Source organism: Colletotrichum abscissum, assembly GCF_030869225.1.
Source record: "Colletotrichum abscissum strain IMI 504890 chromosome Unknown Scaffold_12.1, whole genome shotgun sequence".
Lineage (NCBI taxonomy): Eukaryota > Fungi > Ascomycota > Sordariomycetes > Glomerellales > Glomerellaceae > Colletotrichum > Colletotrichum abscissum.
This window is the reverse complement of record NW_026850010.1, coordinates 661,496-682,375: the sequence shown is the minus strand read 5'-3', so window position 1 is coordinate 682,375 and position 20,880 is coordinate 661,496. Positions and strand designations below refer to the sequence as shown.

Sequence of the window (20,880 nt, the reverse complement as noted above, 5' to 3'; positions counted from 1 at the left end):
GTCCGATAAACACCCCTGCATTATCTCTCACGCCGAGTGGACGATTCGGACTCACGCTCGAAAGAAAGTTTCTGCCTGAACATACCCTAGTCGCCAAGAGGGCCAACCTTGACTTCTGGGCACCCCTCTGTGCCCTGGTTCTGCAAGCAAGGGAGGAAAGCAGAAGGGGACGGGAGGGGGCTTTCAAGGTTGCCGCATGCGCATGCACTCAACTTCTGTGGACCAAAGCTTTCAAGAAACTGACGATGTCACGGCGGCCGACGTAGATGGAGAAAGGCAAGAGCCCATCTTGGAGCCGCATGATGTGATAGTCCCCCAAGGTCTTCAGCCTCAGCCCTGGATGCTGGGTGTTCATGATCACCGCTGCATCCAACCAAAGGAGCTGCTGCTATGTACATGCAACTCGACTCAGAGCATCATCGGGCATGACTAGGGGGGGCTTTTGGGGGCACATCGGATTCCTCGGACTCGGTTCTGTTATTGAAAACCCAGGTGCTTAGCAGAAAGGTTTTGAGGAACGGGAAGAAATCCAGCCAATGTGCAACTTTTCAAGTAGAGTAAACCAACACCTACAATGGACCAACGTGCCCTCCGACACTAACAAAACCTTCGCCCCCGTCTCCCGTCTAGATACGGCCGCACCACCTCGGCGGAGGGGAGTCAGTAGCTAGCGATTCTTGTGAAAGAAAGCATTGGAGAGGAGATATCTTCAAACGGAGAAAGGAATTCGTTTCAGCATCACTAAAACTCTTTAGCGCACTTAAGGCACCATACCGGCATACCTTGGTGATGCTCCCCAGACTCTCATCTCCGTCAATGACGTCGAGCAGGGCCCTCGCCCCCTGATCCCTGATGACTAACCCCAATGGGCCGTGCACATGGATCTATTTCGGGAGATCCCCTCGTCGGCGGGTCCCGTTTTTCCGTCGCTGACATGGAAGGGTCCGGGGGTCCTGTCTGCTCCACCCGCTGGGCAGCAGCGCCCTCACAGTGTTTCCTGCCTCTGCCATCATCTGCGTCCCACGTTTCCTGCCCCCAATTGTTTGACACACAAGGCAAGCCCGTCCAGTCAGTCCACCATTTCCTTCGCCATGACTCCTCATCTCTCCCACCTCGTCGTCACATTCCCCAGCTGCTCACACTCCCATCCACCGAAGCTCTTTGCATTTGCCGTTTCCATCACCTCACCCCGGACCTTTGCCGCACAGCAGACCACCTGAGTCTTGGCCCTTCACCTGCGGGGTGACCAAGCCCACATCAAAGACGGCCTGATCGAAAAGCCCGTCTTAGGCGACCTACCTTTGTCAGGGTCGCCATGTACGTTGGCTTCTGCAACCCCCAAAGCGCTGAAACGGCCCCCCTTCTGGACTTTGTGCATCGGCTGGGTCATCGGGCCACAGCAGCGCCGTACGAAACAGAATCGAAGCACGCACTATTGCACACGACCTGGGCCGAACGACAATCGTCTGTCTCAATGTCGTGGCATCCCGAGCATTCGACGCCTGATGCCGCGGGGCCAACACCAATCTTCCAAGCCGTTGTACGTTCCACAGCAGCGCCGCCACAACGCGGGACAGCCACTTGAGATCGGATGAAAGAAGAGTACCGCCTGAGGCAAGGCCTGGCTTGGGATGAACCAAAGTCCATCCGCAACGAACGCCGGCCACTCAGGCTGCTTATTTTTGCCGCGAAACGGGTTACGAGAACCCTACTTTCAACGTCCACAGCTTACCTCTCCTACCTCCCTTACCTGAGGTGGGTAGGTGTACCTAGGCCACCCAATCCTCCCAGACACGCCGAAATAGTCCAGTCGGATTCCAACAACCTGACAGCCTTCAACAAACAAACTTCTCACCAGCGTAGATCTATATCCTTTACGAGGGTCACAGCAACTCGACCGTCGCAACCGCAACCCAACAGTACCACTGCCCCCATCCTTCACGGTACGCCAGCCGTGCCAGCTCAACAACGCACCTGTCGCCTAGTGTCTCCGGCTACTCGGTGGTCCGGCTCTCCCCCTCACACTACATTCCGGAATCTCACCACAGTGCAGTCGTGTAGTGCTCGAGGCACCAAGGTTCTCACCTCATCCCGGGTCGACTTCTTACCCGATACTCCAGACCTCTCACACAAACATATTCGCAAAGGAGCTGAGTCTTCATGCCACCTATTGTCCAAATCGAGAAAGCGCGCGCTCACTCATCCCGCGCCGCCCATCCACGGCTTACGAGAGCACCTCCGCATCACCTCATACCGCTGCTCTCAGGTCCCCGCTCCTTCCTCCCTTTGGATTCGACGCGGCCGGAGACTATCCCAACCATCTTCGGTCCAATGCGGAAAGCATTTCGAAGTAGAGTAAACCTGCGCATGATCTCGGGGACGAATCAACAAGAGCCCCTCGCATAGTCTTATTAGGACTTTCGTACTCGGTGATATTTCCAATGCAATATCTCGAAGGATACCTCCGTTCTGAGATTGATGACAACTACAGTTTCACACCTATAGTTCGGGGCCTTTCGACAGTCATACCGGTCAGATGGTGGTCCTCCAAAGACAATTCCTCCATCTCCACTGTCTTCGCCTATTGGGGCCGCATTGAGACTCAGGCAGGGTCTTTGCAACTCCTTGACAGCGTAGATCTTTCCTACTTAGTCTTATCAGGCCGAAATCCAAAGTGGCCCCATTTCGCCATCACGGAGAACCCCCGACGTTTCTCGCTGCCTTTGACCATCTCCACCTGGCCCTTGGTACTGAATGATGGCCGACTATGAGGGCAAGACGCTCACAGCACCGAGCATTGCCTGTTTCAAACAAGACCCCAACATGCGAATTGGTTACAGTGCAGTCTGGGGGTGCTAAACAGCGTTACATGGCCCCGTCGAACCCAAGAACAAGGCTTAGGCTTGCCCCCCGAGCCTCTGCTCCCAGCGTTCTGGATCGCATGAAGTTCGCTAATGCTACTGCTGCTGCTGCTACTCTTGTCCACAGTTATTCTCGTCTTGCCAAGGCATCTATACTGCAACACAGACTTGAGTGCTGACCCGATCAACCGGATTGTCGCTATACCCCCACTGCAAGTCACATCAACGCCAGAAGCCTCTGTTGACGCGAGAAATCATTCAAAGATGGAGACGAGCCGCCCATAGAGTAAGGAAGCTTCGATCCTCCGTCGCAAGCGTCCAGAAATGGAGACACATCGCCTTGAAGGGCCCCCCGAATGTGACCCTGAGGCGTGTTGGTTTTTCCCTCCAGGCCGCTGGCCAGCTGGCAAATCCTCCCAGTAGAGGATCACAACAACAAGACTTGTCTTCTTGGCACTTGATTTGCAGATGTGAACCAAGACTAGTCAAAAAACGAAGGAGCCAAGGCCCTCCTTCTCCAGTAGGGATTACCCCCGTAGATCTTTGCAAAGAAACAACAGTCCAGCTATTTTCAGCCATTGACAGTGGCTTGTAAGCGAGCCCTGATTAACAGTACGGATAGCAAGTCCGTAGAGCTGAGCCGATTTGGTGTGGCTGGGGAGATGCGGCTAGTGCCGAGCTGCAGATTGGTCGCTGGGGTGGCCCATGATGGACAACGAGCTAGGGTCTGCTGCCCCTTCAACTGAATCCTCCCTACAGCATACCCCTCAAGTGGATGAGAACTATGTGTTATTAAAGCAATCGATGCTTATAATTCAGTTTACTTGACGCTGTAATCTCTAATAGCCCAGGTGTCGCTATTCTCGATGACCGCTGATGAAAACCATCAATCTCGCCATCGTTCAACCTCGACCTGACTTTGCTTTGAATGCCAATTCAAGTCTACGTTGTAATTGTAGCAATGCCTTCCAAACTGCCGCAAATACCATATTGGTACAGCCAATGGCCGGCGTCAAATCTGCTGATTGTCCAGCCTGACTGCGGGTTTCCCTCCCGGCCAACTCGTACTGCCTCAACTCCACATGGCTTGGTGTATGTAAGTAAGGTCGGCCTCACAATCAGACTGGAACTGTAGAGTTCCTTGTTGCATTTATCGCTGATTGCATACTCCATTTCAATCTTGTCGTCATATGGCGTCCTGGGTGGAAAGTTTACCTTGGGCTGGTCCCAGTCTCGAGATAAAAAGCTGCTCATACTGCTGTGCAGACTGCTGCTTGGGTCGCACTCGCTGGACGAATCATAGCTGCTGGTATCACTACCTTCACTGCCGTAAGGCAGCTCCCGGAGAAATATCTCGTTGTCGTGAACTTCCTCACTGACCATCCCCATGAACCATAAGTAAAGAGGTCTTACTTCCGTTGCCAGCTGGTCGGGAGTATCATCGATCTGCTCGTCAATGGAAAGAGAACCGACGCTAATGAGGCGCGGTTTGCGTTTCGGCGGAGATGCGGCGAAGCGCATGCGCAAGGCGTCGAATATATGACAAATGCCTGCTTCGCTGATGTAGACGTCGCACTTGTCGCCCTCCCCTGCTGAGATCTCCTAAGTCCTGAAGCCCCCAATGCCGTAGACAACTGTGTGTACGGGCTCTCCTTGAAGATCCTCCGGGAACAGGGCTTCAGCTGCAGTTTCTGGGGTCAAGTCTGCTGTGACAACTGTCATGCGGCCAAGGTATTCCGTTTGAAAGTCATCCGCGTCGTCAAACATCTCTAGGAGACTTGCCTTGCACCTGACATCTGAAGCAGTCAACTCTAAGCATCCACAAGAGGGGAGTGTAGGGCATGAGAGCCTTAAGAAAACACGGAATTTGGGCATGCTATGTCGCGTGTAGACTTGAGAGGTATATCCGTCACTTACACACATGACAGAATATTGACGTATCCCGAAGAGCATGCATCAGACATCTGAACACGGTGTACCCCGTTGCTCCAAAGAAAGCGACGTGATGCATCTTCCGGTGGATATAGAATGGAAAGGACGACTGGACGCTCAGGTGCAGGCCGGGGCCGAATTTGATAGGGTGGTGTGGGATGAAGCTGTATTGGACTTGATCGTTGACCGGTCGGCCAAGGACATTGGAATGATGGCTTGCCATTTTCGCGGACGTGAAACACTGCAGCAGAGATCCTGCCGCAGAAAAGCCCCGATCTGAGGATTTGATTCGATGTTGTAAGGGCCCGGTAAACAGTGGCGAAGCTATATAGACCCTGGTTGGTGGTGGACGCAAATAGGTGCGGCGGTGATGAGTTCGAGGCACGGTAGCTACGCGAGGACCGCGAGTGTAAAGAAAATAGCCCACGAGAAGACTTATGGAGCTGGCACCAAAGGTTAGAGACGGATGGCGAGCCATGGCAAAGCGAATTGTGGGTTAAGCATACCCGAAACGGATGGGAAGATGGCGATTGACTGCTGGTGGACGGTGATGTGTTGTTGATACGAAGGAAGAGGCACAGCGGGAAAATCTCCAAGAGGCGCACATTAGGTTCGCTCCCAAGCTGCTGATTGAGTCTTCCAGCGGACGGAAGGATGAAGCCATCGATATCGGTCCGTTGAAAGGAAGGACCCCAGTAAGATACTCGACCTACTGCTCTAGCAGAGCGTGATTGCAAAGTACTTACCTTGGAAAGCATCACCAACAAAGAGGAGATTTGAAGTTACGGAAGGATGACTGAGCAGGCGGAACCCCGGATAGAATCTGAGCGGTGATCCAAAACGAGAAGCACCATTCCTCACCAAAGCTATAACCGTGAGGTGGTGCCATGCCAGTCAGGAAGCGCTAGGGTCTCCGTAGCTGTCGAGGGGTGTGGCAGGACTAGTCTGGTCTGACCTCGAAATGGAAAGATCGTCGAAGGCGAAGGAAGCATCACACAGAGCAGGGGAGATACCTGCCCTGTCTCAGGTTGTACGCCCTGAATCGAGGTATCTGCACTCCGATGTAAGCGCGGAAGGCTTCTTCTGCGACCATGACCTCGGCGGCGTGGTGGCTTGAGAGAGACACTCGACGCTGGCCGCCTTATGGGTCTGGAGAACGGGTACACGACGTAGGTAGCAAGGTAGCAACGGCGGCCAATGCAGTGCCATGCGGGACGAGTGCGAGAGACACAAAAGCCATAGACGCAGTGTATGCGGTAATTCGATACACAGCACAGGGCTGAGATGACATGCTGCTATGTCGCCTCGGCTTGGCCTGCAGGTGGAATTCCCTCACAGGGGACTGCGTTCAGCAGCGGAAGCGGTGCAATTTCCCACATTGTCATGTTGTGTTTCAGGTCTTGTCGGTATCAACTGATGACCAAGTTGTGGGATTCTAAGCAGAAATTAGTAGTTAACATTGATTGACAGGGGACAGATCACGGAGTTTGGGTGTTCAAAGACCGAATAGAGATGATGGTCGGAGGTGTGGACAGACGAAAAGAGGATGAGGATGTTGATCATGTTAGGATGCCATGTGGATTCGGTCCCGAAGAAGGCAAAACGAAGCAAAACCTGTAAACAGTGAATACCCAAGAGAATAGCATAGTGGAGAAAATGCGTGCCAGCAGGAGTCGGGACTTTCATTGTGAGTTGGAACTTGAGGTTATTCTGTTGCCTGCTGGGAGCAGCGGGACGGTGCAGGGCGCGATGAGACGTTGATGCTGCGAAGATGCACCAACAGGCCCGGCTGTGTTCGCTGCCCGCCTCTCCGCCCCAGAAACCCCCTCGAGGTGCTGGGTGCGGGACACTGTATCATTTACTGTGTTCGGGAAGGATTCTGCCTGAGGGGTGAGGAACGAAGAAGTACACCTGGGTGTCGACTTAGTTGGGGCGGAACCTCGGAGCGTGCAAGGGTCGCTTATCGAGCCAATGGAACACAAAGGCCTTCCCCGCTTACTCCGGGTCCACTTATAGCCCCGGTCATCCCAGATCCCGTCCTGACTGCGGCAAGCCACAACACAGCGCCCCAAGAGTCCGTGACTAAGCCGAAGACTCGCCAGTGAAGCAACCAGCAGCTCTGCTTCTCAAATCATCCTCTCACGTTCAGCTTCTCGTATTGTACGGCTACGCACGCAGAATGCACGCAGTACCTATTCGCAGCTCAGTCATCATGTCAGACTCGCAGCTATCATCACCCGCTGCATGTCCTCGGCCAAGACGAGACAGCTGAATCAGTAGGCAATCAACACTCAAATGTCTCAACTCGGGGCGGTCAAATCCGTGAGCTTGGGATTCGTTACCACCCGATTGCGAATCAGATGGCAGACCAGTTCCACGAACCCAGACGAGACAAAGACGAGATGGGACGAAAGCTCAATGCAACTTTGAAAACCGCAGCGTCTGTAGTGTAAAGAAGAGATCTGCTAGAGCAAGACACAACGGAAAGCCAAGTTTCTTAATTCTACGCGCCATGGATTGTCTCCGCCTCAGTCAGCATTGCTTGAGCACCTGAGCTGTTCGTTCGACCGACCCTCGCCGATCCTATACATACGTCAATCAATCTCCTCAATTGGCGAATCCAAAGGTCCTTTGGCATAACTTCCCGTTCCACTTGTGCAAATCGTGCAGATACTTTCAGCGACTTCGCCCTTGTACCTCGTATGTACCGTAGGATGAACCCCTGAAAAGCCACCATCTGACAAGGGAAGGATGGGCGGCATGACATCCACACAGACGCTGCCCCGTCCCAACTCTCCACATCTCCGAACCTCATTCAAAGCCATCCCCCGTTTGGGACATCGTCTTTCTTCAATCACTCGTTGCAGAAGCTGTCCTGTATCATTCAAGGCGCGGCTGTGAGGCGCTCTCCGCGATACACGCTCGTCTATTCGTCAGCCCTATCATCTCCGTCTTGCCGCTACACATTGGCATCCGCGCTTCTGCATTCCGTCTTACCCTTGTGTTTGTTGCCTACCCTTTTGCCATGGGTTCGGCCAGCAATGCCTCCGTCAACATGCACCAGACTGCGCCGCGGCTATCGATGCCTCCACTTGCATCATGAGCACCGAAATAGTAGCCTCCGGAGTCACTCGGAGGCTCACAACTGACCGGAACCTGTCTCCGGACAACTTCGGAAATCTTCAACGCGATACTCTGACTGAGGAGCCGAAAGTGCTCCATTGCGCAGAGACGGCCTTGCATACCTCCAATGGCAGGCACCAATATCCAGAGGAGCTCCATGGTCGATAGGGGAGCATCAACATCCTCTCTTCAAACATATAAGCTTGGGTTACAGTTCGTCTCGATCTCTTTTCCTCATCACTCTCAACACATCATCTCTCATAGACTCAGTTCGACTCTTCACTTCATGATCTTCAACCAGCAAAGTATCGCAGAGTTCCAGTTTCAGGGTTCTCTCATCTCAACCATTACCTTTTGATTCAGAGCATCCTACTTGTTCGCGGAAGATTCCATTTCTTCCCTTGTCCCTGAACTCAACTCTCGATACTTGATATCAACTTTTCCCCTTCCTGATAGCTGGCCAATTACCTTCAATCACGAAACACAATCGACAATCATCTTTGTCGACCACTTCCTCAGCAGACCAAAGAATCCAGCCAAGCACACCAAGCTCATCTAAATCTAGCTTTTCCAGCTTCGCAACCGATCAAAATGTCTGCCCGAGTCAACGCCACTGAGAATGACCCCACCGTCATCGTCGGCCTTGCTTGCCGAGTCCCTGGCGCTTCCAACCCCAGCAAGCTTTGGGACCACATTGCCGCTCAGCGAGATGTCCAGCGCAAGATGCCCGAGGACCGCTTCAACGTAGACAACTACTGTGAGTGTCTTGATCCTCTCTGAACCAATTCACAGAGACTAACACTGTTCGCAGACCACCCTGATGGCACCCGCAAGGGAACCGTGAGTTGATGACTTCAGACAAGACGCAACATCTGTAGACTAACGCATTGATTCTAGACGAATGCTCGCTTCGGCTACTTCCTTGAGCAGGATATTGCTGAATTCGACAACTCCTTCTTCGGCATTTCTGGAAAGGAAGCCGATGCCATGGACCCTCAGCAACGTCTGTTGCTCGAGGTCGTCTACGAGGCCTTGGAGAACGCTGGTATTACTCTTCAGGACATTAGCGGCTCTCAGACTTCTGTCTTCTGCGGTAGCTTCACCAACGACTATCTTTCCATGACTGGCAAGGACTTGACGGCGAACTACCCCATGTACCACGCCACTGGTACCGGTAACGCCATTCTGTCCAACAGAATCTCGTACTTCTACAACTTGCACGGAACCTCCATCACTCTTGATACCGCCTGCTCGTCTTCTCTTGTCTGCTTCCATCTCGGGTACGTTCGCGATCGTGTCGCTCTCTCTCGTGCTACAGCTAACATGCTTCCTTCCCTAGCAACCAATCGCTGAAGAATGGCGAGGCTGACATCTCCATCGTTGTTGGCTCTGCTCTCCACTTTGACTCCAACATCTACATCACAATGACGGACCTTGGCATGCTGTCTACAGATGGCCGCTGCCGCGCTTTTGATGCTTCAGGAAGCGGCTACGTCCGTGGTGAGGGAATCTGCGCGGCCATCCTCAAGCGCCAGAGCGCCGCTGAGACTGCTGGCGACAACATTCGCGCCATCGTGAGAGCTACTGGAAGCAACCACGACGGCCGAAAGAACGGTATCACTTTGCCCAACAGTGTTGCCCAGGAGGACCTCATTCGTTCTACCTACGAGCAGGCCGGTCTCAACCCGCTGCACACACAATACTTCGAGGCACACGGTACCGGCACTGCCGCAGGTGACCCGATCGAGACCCGTGCCATCGGAGCAGTCTTCTCCCCCGGCCGCAGCAACCCTTTGTACGTCGGCTCCGTCAAGACCAACATTGGTCACCTTGAGGGTGCCTCAGGTCTTGCAGGCCTGATCAAGACTACTCTTGCGCTTGAGAACGGACAGATCCCCCCTAACATGCACTTCAACAACCCGAACCCGAAGATCATGTTCGATGACTGGAAGATCGCTGTTCCTACCAAGATGACTCCTTGGGAGGTGCCAGAGGGTATTGCCCGAAGAGCCTCAATCAACTCTTTCGGCTATGGTGGTACCAATGGACACGTTGTCTTGGAAGAGTACAAGAAGAACGCTGCCCCCCAGACCCGCTCTGTCACGGCCATCGAGAACGGTGTCCACGCTCGCCCGTACCTCGTTCCGCTTACCTCTCACTCCGCCAAGGCTGGTGAGCTCACCGAGGAGACACTGAAGAAGTACCTTGAGCAGGGAGATGTCAACGTCGCCGACCTTTGCTACAGTCTGGCCACGCGCCGCACTCTTCACGGCCAGCGTTCTTTCGTTGTTGCCAATGATTCAGCATCACTAGCCGAGCAGTTGACCATTGCCCGCCCTGCCGCCAAGTGGACTCTGGCCAACAAGTCTTCCCCCAGACTTGGCTTCATCTTCACCGGCCAGGGTGCCCAGTGGTTTGCCATGGGTCGCCAATTGATCGAGGAGAGCCCCCTGTTCCGCCAGAGCCTGAAGCGCTGCGACAGCATTCTTCAGGCGCTCCCCGACAGGCCCGAGTGGTCCATTCTCGAGGAACTCTGCAAGACCAAGGAGACTACTCTTCTCGGCGAGACCCTCTACTCTCAGACCATCTGCACTGCTCTGCAGCTCGCCTTGCTCGAAGTTCTTAAGGCCTGGGGCATCACTCCCTCCGCTGTCGTCGGTCACTCCTCGGGTGAGATGGCCGCTGCCGCTGCTGCCGGTATCTTGACCTTCGAGAACGCCCTCATTGCTGCCTACTACCGCGGTCGCTACATGTCCGCCCCCAATGAGAACGGCAAGCCTGGTGGTATGATGGCTGTCGGCCTCACTGAGGCCAAGGCTCTCGAGGAGCTCAAGCCCTACAAGGGTCGCCTTTGCATCGCCGCTGTCAACTCCCCAAGCACGATGACGATCAGTGGTGACGAGGATGCTATTCTCGAGCTCAAGGACAGCCTTACCGAGAAGAAGGTCTTCGTCCGGCAGCTTATCGTCAAGCAGGCCTTCCACAGCCACCACATGAACGCCTTGGCTGGTGCATACGAGAACGCGCTCAAGAACTGCAAGACCTTCACCACCCAGAAGCCTACTTGCCGCATGTTCTCCAGTGTCACCTCTCGCCTGGCTGACTACGAGTCAATGGGACCCAAGTACTGGGCCACTAACATGACCAACGCTGTCCGCTTCTCTGACGCTCTCACCGGCATTCTTCTCGACGAGGAAGATGAGCAAAATGTTGACGTCCTGATTGAGCTTGGCCCTCACCCTGCCCTGAAGGGCCCTGCTCGCCAGACCACTCAGTCTCTGAAGCTTGACCTGCCTTACATCGGCTCGCTGACTCGTGGTGTTCCCGACTTCGAAGGACTGCTCAACCTTGCCGGTACATTGTTCTCTCTCGGTTACCCTGTCGATCTCATTGCCGCCAACCAGAACTTGAGCCTGGGAGCGGATGGCAGTCTTGTCAAGGTTGACACCGGATCCAAGCTCAACGACCTCCCGACCTACACCTGGGACCACCGCAGATACTGGACCGAAACCCGCTACCTCAAAGAGCACCGTCTTCGCAAGTACCGCCACAGCCTTCTCGGTCACATCATCCCTGGTTCTATCGCCAAGAACCCCAAGTGGAGAAACTACCTGCGTCTGAAGGAGCTTCCCTGGCTCCAGGAGCACGTGGTTGATGGCAAGGTTGTCTTCCCTGGTGCTGGTTACATCAGCATGGCTATTGAGGCTGCTCTTCGTGTTGATGAGGTCGAGAGCGCCAAGATGATCTTTGTCAAGGATATCGTCATCAAGAACGCCCTTCTTCTCCCCGAGACCGATGATGGCGTCGAGATCTTGCTGGAGCTGAAGCCTGTTACGCTTTCAGCCAAGAGCCACTCGGAGACCTGGTACGAGTTTGCCTGCTACTCGTATGACGAGAACAGCAACTGCACCCAGCACTGCCACGGTCTTATTAGCACCGAGAAGGGAGAGCCGGCCCCTGTTCCTGAGCCTGTCTCTGGCTCGGTCAACCTCGGCGAGCTGCTCAAGAAGACCAACCGATCCGTCACTAGCGGCCAATTCTACAACCAGCTTGCCGGTCTCGGTCTCGAGTACGGCGAGAAGTTCCGTCTTTTGAGCGGTTCTGTTGAATCAGGTCCAGGTTTCGCCCTGAGCGACCTCAAGTTCGACCCAAGCGCTCTTCCCCAGGAGCGAGGTGACGAGACTGTTGTCCACCCGACCCTTCTCGATGCTTTCTTCCACGTCATCTTCAACGCCATTGAGTCTCGCCTCGGCCGCCCTCTCGATGAGCCCTATGTGCCCTCCTTCTTCAGAACCCTGAAGATCTCTGGCCAGTTCTTCTCGTGGGCTCAATCCACTGAGGCTAAGAGCTTCCAGGTCGCGTCTTTCACCCAGCTTCCGTCTCCCCGTGTGGCAATTAACGACATGATCATGCAGAACGCAAGCGGTCAGCTGATGATGGAGATTGGTGGTCTTGAGGTCACTTCTCTCGGCCGCGAGATGCCAGAGGGCAGCGGCCCTCGCACCCTCTTCTACCAACAGAGATGGCAACCTTGCTTCGACTTGCTCGGCAACGCAAAGGGCAAGAGCCTCAGCGATATTGTCGATATATTTGCGCACCAGTACCCTGACAGCAAGATTCTTCACATCACCTCGGACGTCGAGAAGTCGAAGCATGTTCTCTCCGCCCTTGGCGGCACCAAGAGTGAGCGCCGCAGATTCCACAACATGGATGTGTGGTCTCTCAACGGTGCGAAGCTCGGCGAGGAGTTTGAGACCCTGTCCAACAACACGAACAACATCGTAAACATTGTCGAGCCCCAGCCCGATAGCTACGATCTCGTCATCGTCAGCGAGACCGGCTCAATCAACGCTGTTCCTTTCATGAAAGACACCGGTTGCATCATCTTTGATGGCCAGAAGGGATCGGTTGCTGCCGACCTTTCCGAGGTCTTCTCTAGCCCGATCTGCACCGCTCTGCAGAAGAAGAAGACCGCGGCGCCCCTGACTGGTCCCATCTCAGTCGTCATGCCCTCTGGTGACGTCTCTCGTCGTGCGCTGGCCATCTACAATGCTTTCGAGTCTGCTTTCGGCGGCCGCATTATCACGAGCACCTTCCCCGAGATTGCCGAAGCTGGTCTGTCTGCAGTGGCTGATGATGTTGTTGTTCTGGCCACACTCGACGAGATCATTGACAATGAGTCGATGTTCTCAGGTGTTCAGGCCCTTCTGGGAGCCATCCAGAAGAATGTCATCTGGCCCCTTGAAGGTGCTACCTTCGAGTCCGAGAGACCCGATCTTGCCATGATCATTGGTCTTGTCCGCACTGCTCGCAGCGAAAACGACTCTTCTCGCAACGTCACCTTCGACTTTGGCAAGAACACCGCTGCCGAGACTGTCGCCTCGAACATCCTTCGTGCACTCGACGCTAGCTTGACCGAGGATGAGCTTGCAGAGCGCAACGGCGTCGTCTACATCCCTCGTGTCGAAGCCGACGATGGTCGCAACTCCAAGCTTCGCAACGGACCTGCTCGTGAGCCTCGCTTGGAGGCTTTCGGCGAGCGTCGACCTCTCAAGCTGACCTTTGGCAAGGTCGGTCTTTTGGACACGCTTCACTTTGCCGAAGACGAGGAGATTATTGACACCGAGCTCGCTGCTGATGAGCTTGAGATTGAGGTCAAGGCATCTGCCATCAACTTCCGTGATCTCGCCGCGTCTCTCGGTATCATCGACGACTACAAGCTTGGTGATGAATGCGCTGGTATCGTCTTGCGCGTCGGCTCCGAAGTCAAGGACTACAACGTCGGTGACCGTGTGGTCGCCTGGAGACCTGGCCAGGGCGCCCACCGCGCCATTTGCCGCAACCCCGCCACTCTCTGCCACAAGATCGATGCCAACATGTCTTTCACCGATGCCGCTGCTCTGCCTTGCATTCTCACTACCGCATACTACTCCCTTCTCGACACCGCTCGTCTTCAGAAGGGTGAGACCGTCCTCATCCACGCCGCCGCTGGAGGTGTCGGACAGATGGCTGTTCAAATTGCCCAGCGCGTGGGCGCCCGCGTCCTCGTCACGGTCGGATCCCCTGCCAAACGCCAGCTCATGAAGGAAGTCTACGGCATCAGCGAGGACTGCATGTTCTCTTCCCGTGACGACACATTCGCAGCCGGTGTCATGCGCGCCACGGATGGCAAGGGTGTTGATGTCGTCCTCAACTCCCTCGCAGGCAACCTTCTCAAGGAGACTTGGGGCTGCCTCAACGCTTTCGGTCGCTTCATTGAGATCGGAAAGCGTGACATTCACGAGAACACCAAGCTCGACATGTCTCCCTACCGCAAGAACGTCATGTTTGCCTCGGTGGATCTAATCACCATGTTCGAGAGGAACAAGTCACTTGGCGCTCGCGTCTTCAGCGAGTGCTGCGAGTTGGTGAACAAGGGAGAGATCAAGCTGCCTGCAATCCTCGAGGTTTCTTACCAGGATGTCATCAAGGGTTTCCGTCTTTTGCAGATGGGCAAGCACGCCGGCAAGATTGTTCTGTGCCCTTCCAAGGATGATATGGTTCCCGTCATGCCTACTAGCTTCCGCAACACCATGCTTTTCAGCTCCGAGAAGACCTACCTCCTTGTCGGTGGTCTCGGCGGTCTTGGACGAACCCTCGCACAATGGATGGTTCGCAAGGGAGCTACCAAGCTTGCCTTCCTTTCTCGCTCTGGTGCTGACAAGCCAGAGGCCCAGGCCACCGTCGACTGGCTGGTGGAGCGTGGCATCGAGGCCACCGTTTACCGCGGCGACGTCGCTAAGCTTGCCGATGTGCGCGCTTGCGTGGAGGGCATCAGCAACCTCGGCGGTATCTTCCAGGCCGCCATGGTTCTGCAGGATGTTCCTCTCGAGACCATGAGCTACTCGCAGTGGAAGCGCTGTGTTGAGCCCAAGGTTCTCGGTGCGAAGAACCTTCACGAGGCCTCCCTGGGTGTTGACCTCGATTTCTTCGTGTGCTTCTCTTCCGTTGCCACGGTTCTCGGCTCCAAGGCGCAAGCGAACTACTCGGCTGCCAATGCCTTCCTTGACGCTTTCATGCGCCACCGTCGCGAGATGGGTCTTGCCAGTACTACCATGAACGTCGGCGCCGTCTCCGGTGTTGGTGTCGTCAGCGAGAACGCCGCACTTGCCAAGATCATGGAGCGCTTGGGCATGGACCCCATCAACGAGGAGGAGCTCCTTTACCAGCTCGAGGAGGCTGTCAAGGGTGACCGCAATGTCAAGACCACGCCCCGCGGCGTTGACGCTCACCAGATCATGACCGGTGTTGGCCTCATCAAGCCCGATGTCTACTGGGCGGCCAAGCCTCTTCTGAAGAACTTATACTCCAACCACGACTTCGGTGGCTCCGGAGCTGCCGGCAAGAGCCAGAAGAACGTTATGGCCATGCTTCGCGAAGAGTCTGACCCTGAGAAGCGTACCGAGATTGTTCTCGACAACTTCCTCGACAAGATCGCCCAGGTCCTTGCCACTCCTAAGGAGTCCATCATCCCTTCCAACCCTCTGTCTGCCTATGGTCTCGATTCCATCGTCGCAGTCGAGTTCAGGAAGCACTTCCGCAAGGAGATCCAGGTGGACATTGCTCTCTTCGACATCTTGGGCGCCGCCAGCATTACTGCCCTTGTCCAGAAGGCTGCCAAGATGATTGTTCTTACTTCCGCTGCCAAGGAGGCCGGTCCTGCCGATGCAAAGGCGGAGAAGAGCAAAGGTGCCGATGCCGAGAGCGCGGAGAAGTCTGCAGAGACCTCTGCCATGGCCTCTGGCGAGATGACCAAGACCAAGACTTCTGCCGGTACTCCCATCGCTCTGTCTACCTTCCAGTCTCGCCTCTGGTTCGTCCACTCATTCCTGGAGGACAAGTCCTTCCTCAACCTGCCCATCGTCATGAAGATCAAGGGAAGACCTGACTTGGCCGCACTTCGCACCACCATGTATGAGCTCGTCTCTCGCAACCCCTCGATGCGTACCAGCTACTTCGAGGGTGACGAGTTCGCCCAGCAGGAGATTCTTGAGGACTTTGATGTCGATGTCTCCTTCCGTGATCTCTCTGGCGAAGCCGACCCCGAGCAGGCTCTTGAGGAGTTTGTGAAGTACAACCGCAAGATCGAGATGAACGTTGAAGAGGTAGGTCTAGCAGTACCCCATTCCTTACGACTCATACTGATATGCATATAGGGCGAGGTTTCCAGCTTCTCACTGGCCAAGCTTTCCGAGGACGACTGGGCCTTCATCTGCATGATTCACCACATCTCTATCGACAGAGGTAGCATGAAGGGCATGATGAGCCAGTTTGTTTCCCTCTACGATGCTACTGTTCAAGGCAAGGACCTCTCGACCGTTCCCTCGCCAGAGTTCTCCTACGTCGACTTCTCCATCTGGCACAACGCCCGTCTCGCCTCTGATCTCATGAGACCTGATCTCGACTGGTGGAAGGAGCGCCTTGCTGGTATCCCCCAGGCCAGCAAGCTGCTGCCCTTTGCCAAGTGCGAACGTCCTCAGCGATCTGACCCGCGCCGTCTGGCCCTCAAGACCAACTTGAACTCCAAGTTGTTTGCTCGCATGAAGCGTCTCGCCGCACAGGCCAACGGAACCCCCTTCCACTTCATCCTCGCTGCCTTCAGGGCGTTTCTCTTCCGCTACACGCAAGAGAAGGATCTTGTCCTTCTCATGGTCGATGGTAACAGGCCCCACACGGATGCTGAAGACATCAACGGATTCTTTGTCAACTTGGTCCCCATCCGAGTCGAGGATGACTGCGAGGGAGCGACCTTCGACCAGCTCTTTGCCAACTGCAAGCAGCGAGCTCTGGAGAGCTTGGCTCACTCTGGTGTTCCTTTCGACACTGTTGTCGATATCTTGGGCGCGAAGAAGACCCCCAGCCACATGCCCGTCGGCCAGATCGCCGTCAACTACCAGGTCAGCTGAACTCCATAGCATCAAGTCTAATACCTCTTACTAACAATACATAGATCCACGGCCCAACTCCTACGTACTCTACCTCCGACTTCCAGATCAACAGCATGGTGACGGACGACATTCCCACTGCGGCCGACATGCAGCTTGAGGCACTTGAGACGTCTGACCACGCTCTGGACCTGCGCATCGAGTACTCCACCGCACTCTACAGCGAGGCAGACATGGAGCGCTTCCTTGACAACTTCCTCACCTTCCTGTCTGGTTGCATCAAGGACCACCGCCAGCCCATCGAGGAGGTCGGCATGTGTGGCGAGATTGAGCTCAAGACGTTGGCAAACGAGTTTTGGAACACTGAGACCCGCGAGAACCAGTGGGAGGGAAAGAGCGTGTTGGTACGGAAATAAGCGTGTCCTATGAAACCTACAAAGTATTTTAGCTAATACTTTTTCTCTTTAATAAAGGACAAAATCTCCCAAATGGCACTCGAGCATCCCCAGAACACCGCGATCAAGACGTCTGACGGCTACAGCATCACGTACAAGCAACTGATCCAAGACGCGACCAGCGTGGCCTCGGAGCTTCTTCAAGCAGGCGTCAAGCCCGGTGACCGCATCGCATTGCTCGCTTTCCCCGGCGTCGATGCCATTGTCGGTCAGATTGCATCTCTCATGACCAGGAGCTGCTACGTCGCTCTCGACACCGACTTTGCCCAAGATCGTCTCTCCTTCATGATCTCGGACGCCGGTAGCCGGGTTCTTCTCGTTGGACCTGGAGCTGAGTCCCTTGCCAGTGACCTCACTTCCAAGGCCGTTGTTGCGCCCAAGATTATCAGGATTACTGAAGCCGTCGGTGCTGCCAATACTTCGACCCAGTTCAGCCCTCGCCAGGCTCAGGATCCTTTCTACATGATTTACACCTCTGTAAGTCGCAGTCCTTCACTGACTGGTACTAAAGATTAATGGATTTTGCAGGGAAGTACCGGTACGCCCAAGGGAGTTCTCCTGACCGAGGAGAACACCCACCAGATGCTTGCGACCCTGAACAAGGACTACTGCTTCACTTCCAAGGATAGATTCCTCCACCAATCATCCATGTCTTTTGATCTCTCGATTGTGCAGATCTACTCCGCTCTGACGGCCGGCGCGACTTGCCTGATTGCTGCATGGGAGACTCGCAAGGACCCTCATGGTCTTGCTTCTTTCATGGCGACCGAGGCTGTCACGACCACCTACTTCACCCCGACCCAGTTTGCCCTCCTTCTTGATCTCAACACAGAGGCGCTCAAGAAGTGCAACAACTACCGCGTCGCTTACTTTGCAGGAGAGAGATTGCCCGTCCGCGTAGCTCGCAGCTTCTACGACCTGAAGACCCCTGCGACCCTCTAGTAAGTAGAAGGGCATTTGCTGCAAGTATCTGGAGTCAAAGGCTAATCATATCACAGCAACACCTGGTCCCCATCTGAGCTCATCGTTCAAACATCCATCGCCAAGATTGAGTACCCCGCTGATGGCGAAGTCAGCCTTCCCATCGGCTTTCCCATGGATAACTGCCGCCACTACATCCTCGATACCAAGGGAAACCCTCTCCCCGCTGGCATGGTCGGTGAGCTGGTTGTAGGTGGTTCGCAAGTCGGTGCCGGCTACCTCAACCGCCCCGAAATCAACGCCAAGTCCTTTGTTGAGAACCCTTTCGCCAGCGTCGAGGATCGCAAGCGAGGCTGGACTAGAATGTTCAAGACGGGCGACCGTGGCTGCTTCCGTACTTCTGACAAGCAGCTTGAATTCCATGGCCGCATTGCCGGTGATAAGCAGATCAAGCTCCGAGGCTTCCGCGTCGATCTCGGCGAGGTCGAGCAACGCATCTTCCAGGAGTCGCAGTCGCAACTCGTTGATATTGCCGTCATTGCTCGTACCATCGAGGCCGGCCAGGAAGACCTTCAGCTGATTGCCTACGTGGTGCCCAAGAAGGCACTCAGTGCCGACGAGAAGCAGACATTCGTCTCGACCATTCACCGCAAGATCAAGCCCCATCTCAACGGTACGTAATCTAATGCCTTTCCACGATGAAAAGATTTCTAACACTCGTCACAGATTACATGCTCCCCAACGCCTACAACTTCCTGACTAAGCTGCCTGTGACCATTGGCGGAAAGGTTGACCGCCGCAATCTCCTTAGCAGAGACCTTGAGCTTCTCTACCCGACAACTGCTACTACTGCCAAGCCTACTGGCGCAGCCAACGGCGCTTCTTCCAGTGCTGGCGACCTTGAAACCTCTGTCATGGGTCTCTTCCGCGGTATCCTGGGAGACAAGTACTCGGATGTGAACGACAACTTTTTCCAGCGAGGTGGTCACTCCATCCTCCTCGTCCGTCTCCAGGCCAAGATCAAGAAGCAGTACAAGATCGCGCCCACTCTGCCCCAGATGATCAAGGAGCCCACCGCAGCCGCTGTCTGCGCCTTCATCCGCCGCAACAAGGGCGATGGTTCCGGCGGCAAGGCGGGGTTTGAGAACGTCATCAGCTGGAACGTCGAGACCAAGCTCCCCAACGACGGCCGCTACATCCCGCGGTACGGCGCCCCGCGCGTCGACCGTGATGAGCTCTCCAAGTTTCTGATCACCGGCGGCGAGTCCTTTATCGGATTGCACTTGCTCGCTGAGATCTTGGCCAGCAAGCCCAATGCCACCGTCTACCTTCTCGGATCGATGGAGCGGATCGAGACCTCCGTCGTCGTGAGCGAGCTGGCCAAGTACGGCCTCATCAACGACCACAGCAAGAAGGGCGTCGTCTTGACCGAGAAGGACGTTCTCGGCCGCATCAAAATCGTTCCCGGCACCCTCTCGCAGCCCAGCTTCGGCCTCAGCAAGTCAGCCTTCCGCATTCTGGGCCAGACCGTTGAGGCAATCTACCACTTGGGCGGCCACGTCTCCCTCCTCAAGACCTACTCCTTCCTGAAGCCCGTTAACGTCGCCCCCATCTTCGACCTCATCCGCCTCGCCGGCACGGGCGACCACCTCTCCGAGATCCACTACCTGAGCACCTGGTCCGTTGCGCACCTGCAGTCCTGGTCCCAGTCCAAGCGCACCCGCGCCGACTACGTCACGGCCGAGGAGGACATGTCCCACTTCCAGCCGCCAACCGAGGACGAGTTCGGCTACTTCAAGTCCCGCTGGGTCGCCGAGAACCTCCTGTGTCACGCCGCGTCCCGCGGGTTCCCCGTCACAATCACCCGCGCCTCCGCCGTCACGGGCTCCTCCCACAACGGCAACCTCGACCCGGCCGATGAGTTCACCCTCCGCATGATCCTCAGCATGATCGAGTCCGCCAAGGTCCCGCAGATCGGCCAGCCCAAGCAGCCCGGCTTCGCCGTCGACGTCGTCCCCGTGGATTACCTCGCCCAGGGCTTCCTCGCGCTCACCTCAGAGAAGGAGGCTATCGCCTCGTCCTCCGGTGCAACCAACTACAACAAGCCGCACATCTACCACATTGGCAACCACTCGCCCCTCAAGCTCGCCGACCTGCCCGAGATCGTGGCGACGCTGCGGCCCGACGGCAAGCGCGGCGAGGTCGTCTCGCTCGACGAGTGGCTCACGTCCATGGACAAGGGCAACGCTGACGAGGCGGCCGTGCGCAACACCGTCCTGAAGGAGTACCTCGCGACGGGCTACGTCATGTTCTCGCTCGACAACAGCAAGACGGCGGCCTTGTTGGAGAACCTGGTGCCCGGGCTCGACGAGAAGTGTCCTGCCGTGGACGCCGCGTTCCTCGGCCAGTTGTGGCAGAGGATTAAGAAGGCTGAAGCCGGGGCTCAGGCGTAAAGGTGTGAAGAGTGCCCGCGATGAATGGGCCTTGAACTCTCTGCCTGGTGTGTGAGATCTGAGGCTGAAGAACATGATGGCTGGTTGGTTGGGTGTATTATATTGTGCGGGTGGAGGTTGTAAGATGTATGAATGTAGTTTTCCTTTTTTGTATTTCCTTTTGTGTCTGCATAAACCCAAGATCGTAATGTTTTTTTGTATTAATATCAAG

At 55.4% G+C, this 20,880-nt stretch overlaps 5 protein-coding genes across 5 annotated transcripts; 2 read left to right on the top strand and 3 right to left on the bottom strand.

The window, feature by feature from the left end:
- Window positions 1–1,315: 1,315 nt before the first annotated feature.
- Window positions 1,316–2,061, top strand: CABS01_05967 (uncharacterized protein; the record flags this gene model as incomplete). The annotated part of the gene is made up of 2 exons (XM_060539335.1): window positions 1,316–1,540; window positions 1,864–2,061. The coding sequence occupies 2 exons, from the start codon at window positions 1,316–1,318 to the stop codon at window positions 2,059–2,061; spliced, it is 423 nt and encodes a 140-aa protein (XP_060404730.1).
- A 1,742-nt stretch (window positions 2,062–3,803) lies between these two features.
- On the bottom strand, window positions 3,804–4,736 carry CABS01_05966 (uncharacterized protein; the record flags this gene model as incomplete). The annotated part of the gene is made up of 2 exons (XM_060539334.1): window positions 3,804–4,463; window positions 4,506–4,736. The coding sequence occupies 2 exons, from the start codon at window positions 4,734–4,736 to the stop codon at window positions 3,804–3,806; spliced, it is 891 nt and encodes a 296-aa protein (XP_060404729.1).
- A 1,503-nt stretch (window positions 4,737–6,239) lies between these two features.
- CABS01_05965 (uncharacterized protein) lies at window positions 6,240–6,479 on the bottom strand (the record flags this gene model as incomplete). The annotated part of the gene is made up of 1 exon (XM_060539333.1): window positions 6,240–6,479. One exon carries the CDS (start codon window positions 6,477–6,479, stop codon window positions 6,240–6,242), a length of 240 nt encoding a protein of 79 aa, XP_060404728.1.
- Window positions 6,480–6,498: 19 nt separating this feature from the next.
- Window positions 6,499–6,651, bottom strand: CABS01_05964 (uncharacterized protein; the record flags this gene model as incomplete). Its single annotated transcript, XM_060539332.1, has 1 exon — window positions 6,499–6,651. The coding sequence occupies one exon, from the start codon at window positions 6,649–6,651 to the stop codon at window positions 6,499–6,501; it is 153 nt and encodes a 50-aa protein (XP_060404727.1).
- Window positions 6,652–8,507: 1,856 nt separating this feature from the next.
- Window positions 8,508–20,669, top strand: CABS01_05963 (beta-ketoacyl synthase domain-containing protein; the record flags this gene model as incomplete). The annotated part of the gene is made up of 10 exons (XM_060539331.1): window positions 8,508–8,673; window positions 8,728–8,756; window positions 8,814–9,196; window positions 9,256–16,060; window positions 16,112–16,852; window positions 16,906–17,244; window positions 17,314–17,772; window positions 17,824–18,236; window positions 18,294–18,889; window positions 18,943–20,669. The coding sequence occupies 10 exons, from the start codon at window positions 8,508–8,510 to the stop codon at window positions 20,667–20,669; spliced, it is 11,658 nt and encodes a 3,885-aa protein (XP_060404726.1).
- Window positions 20,670–20,880: the final 211 nt, after the last annotated feature.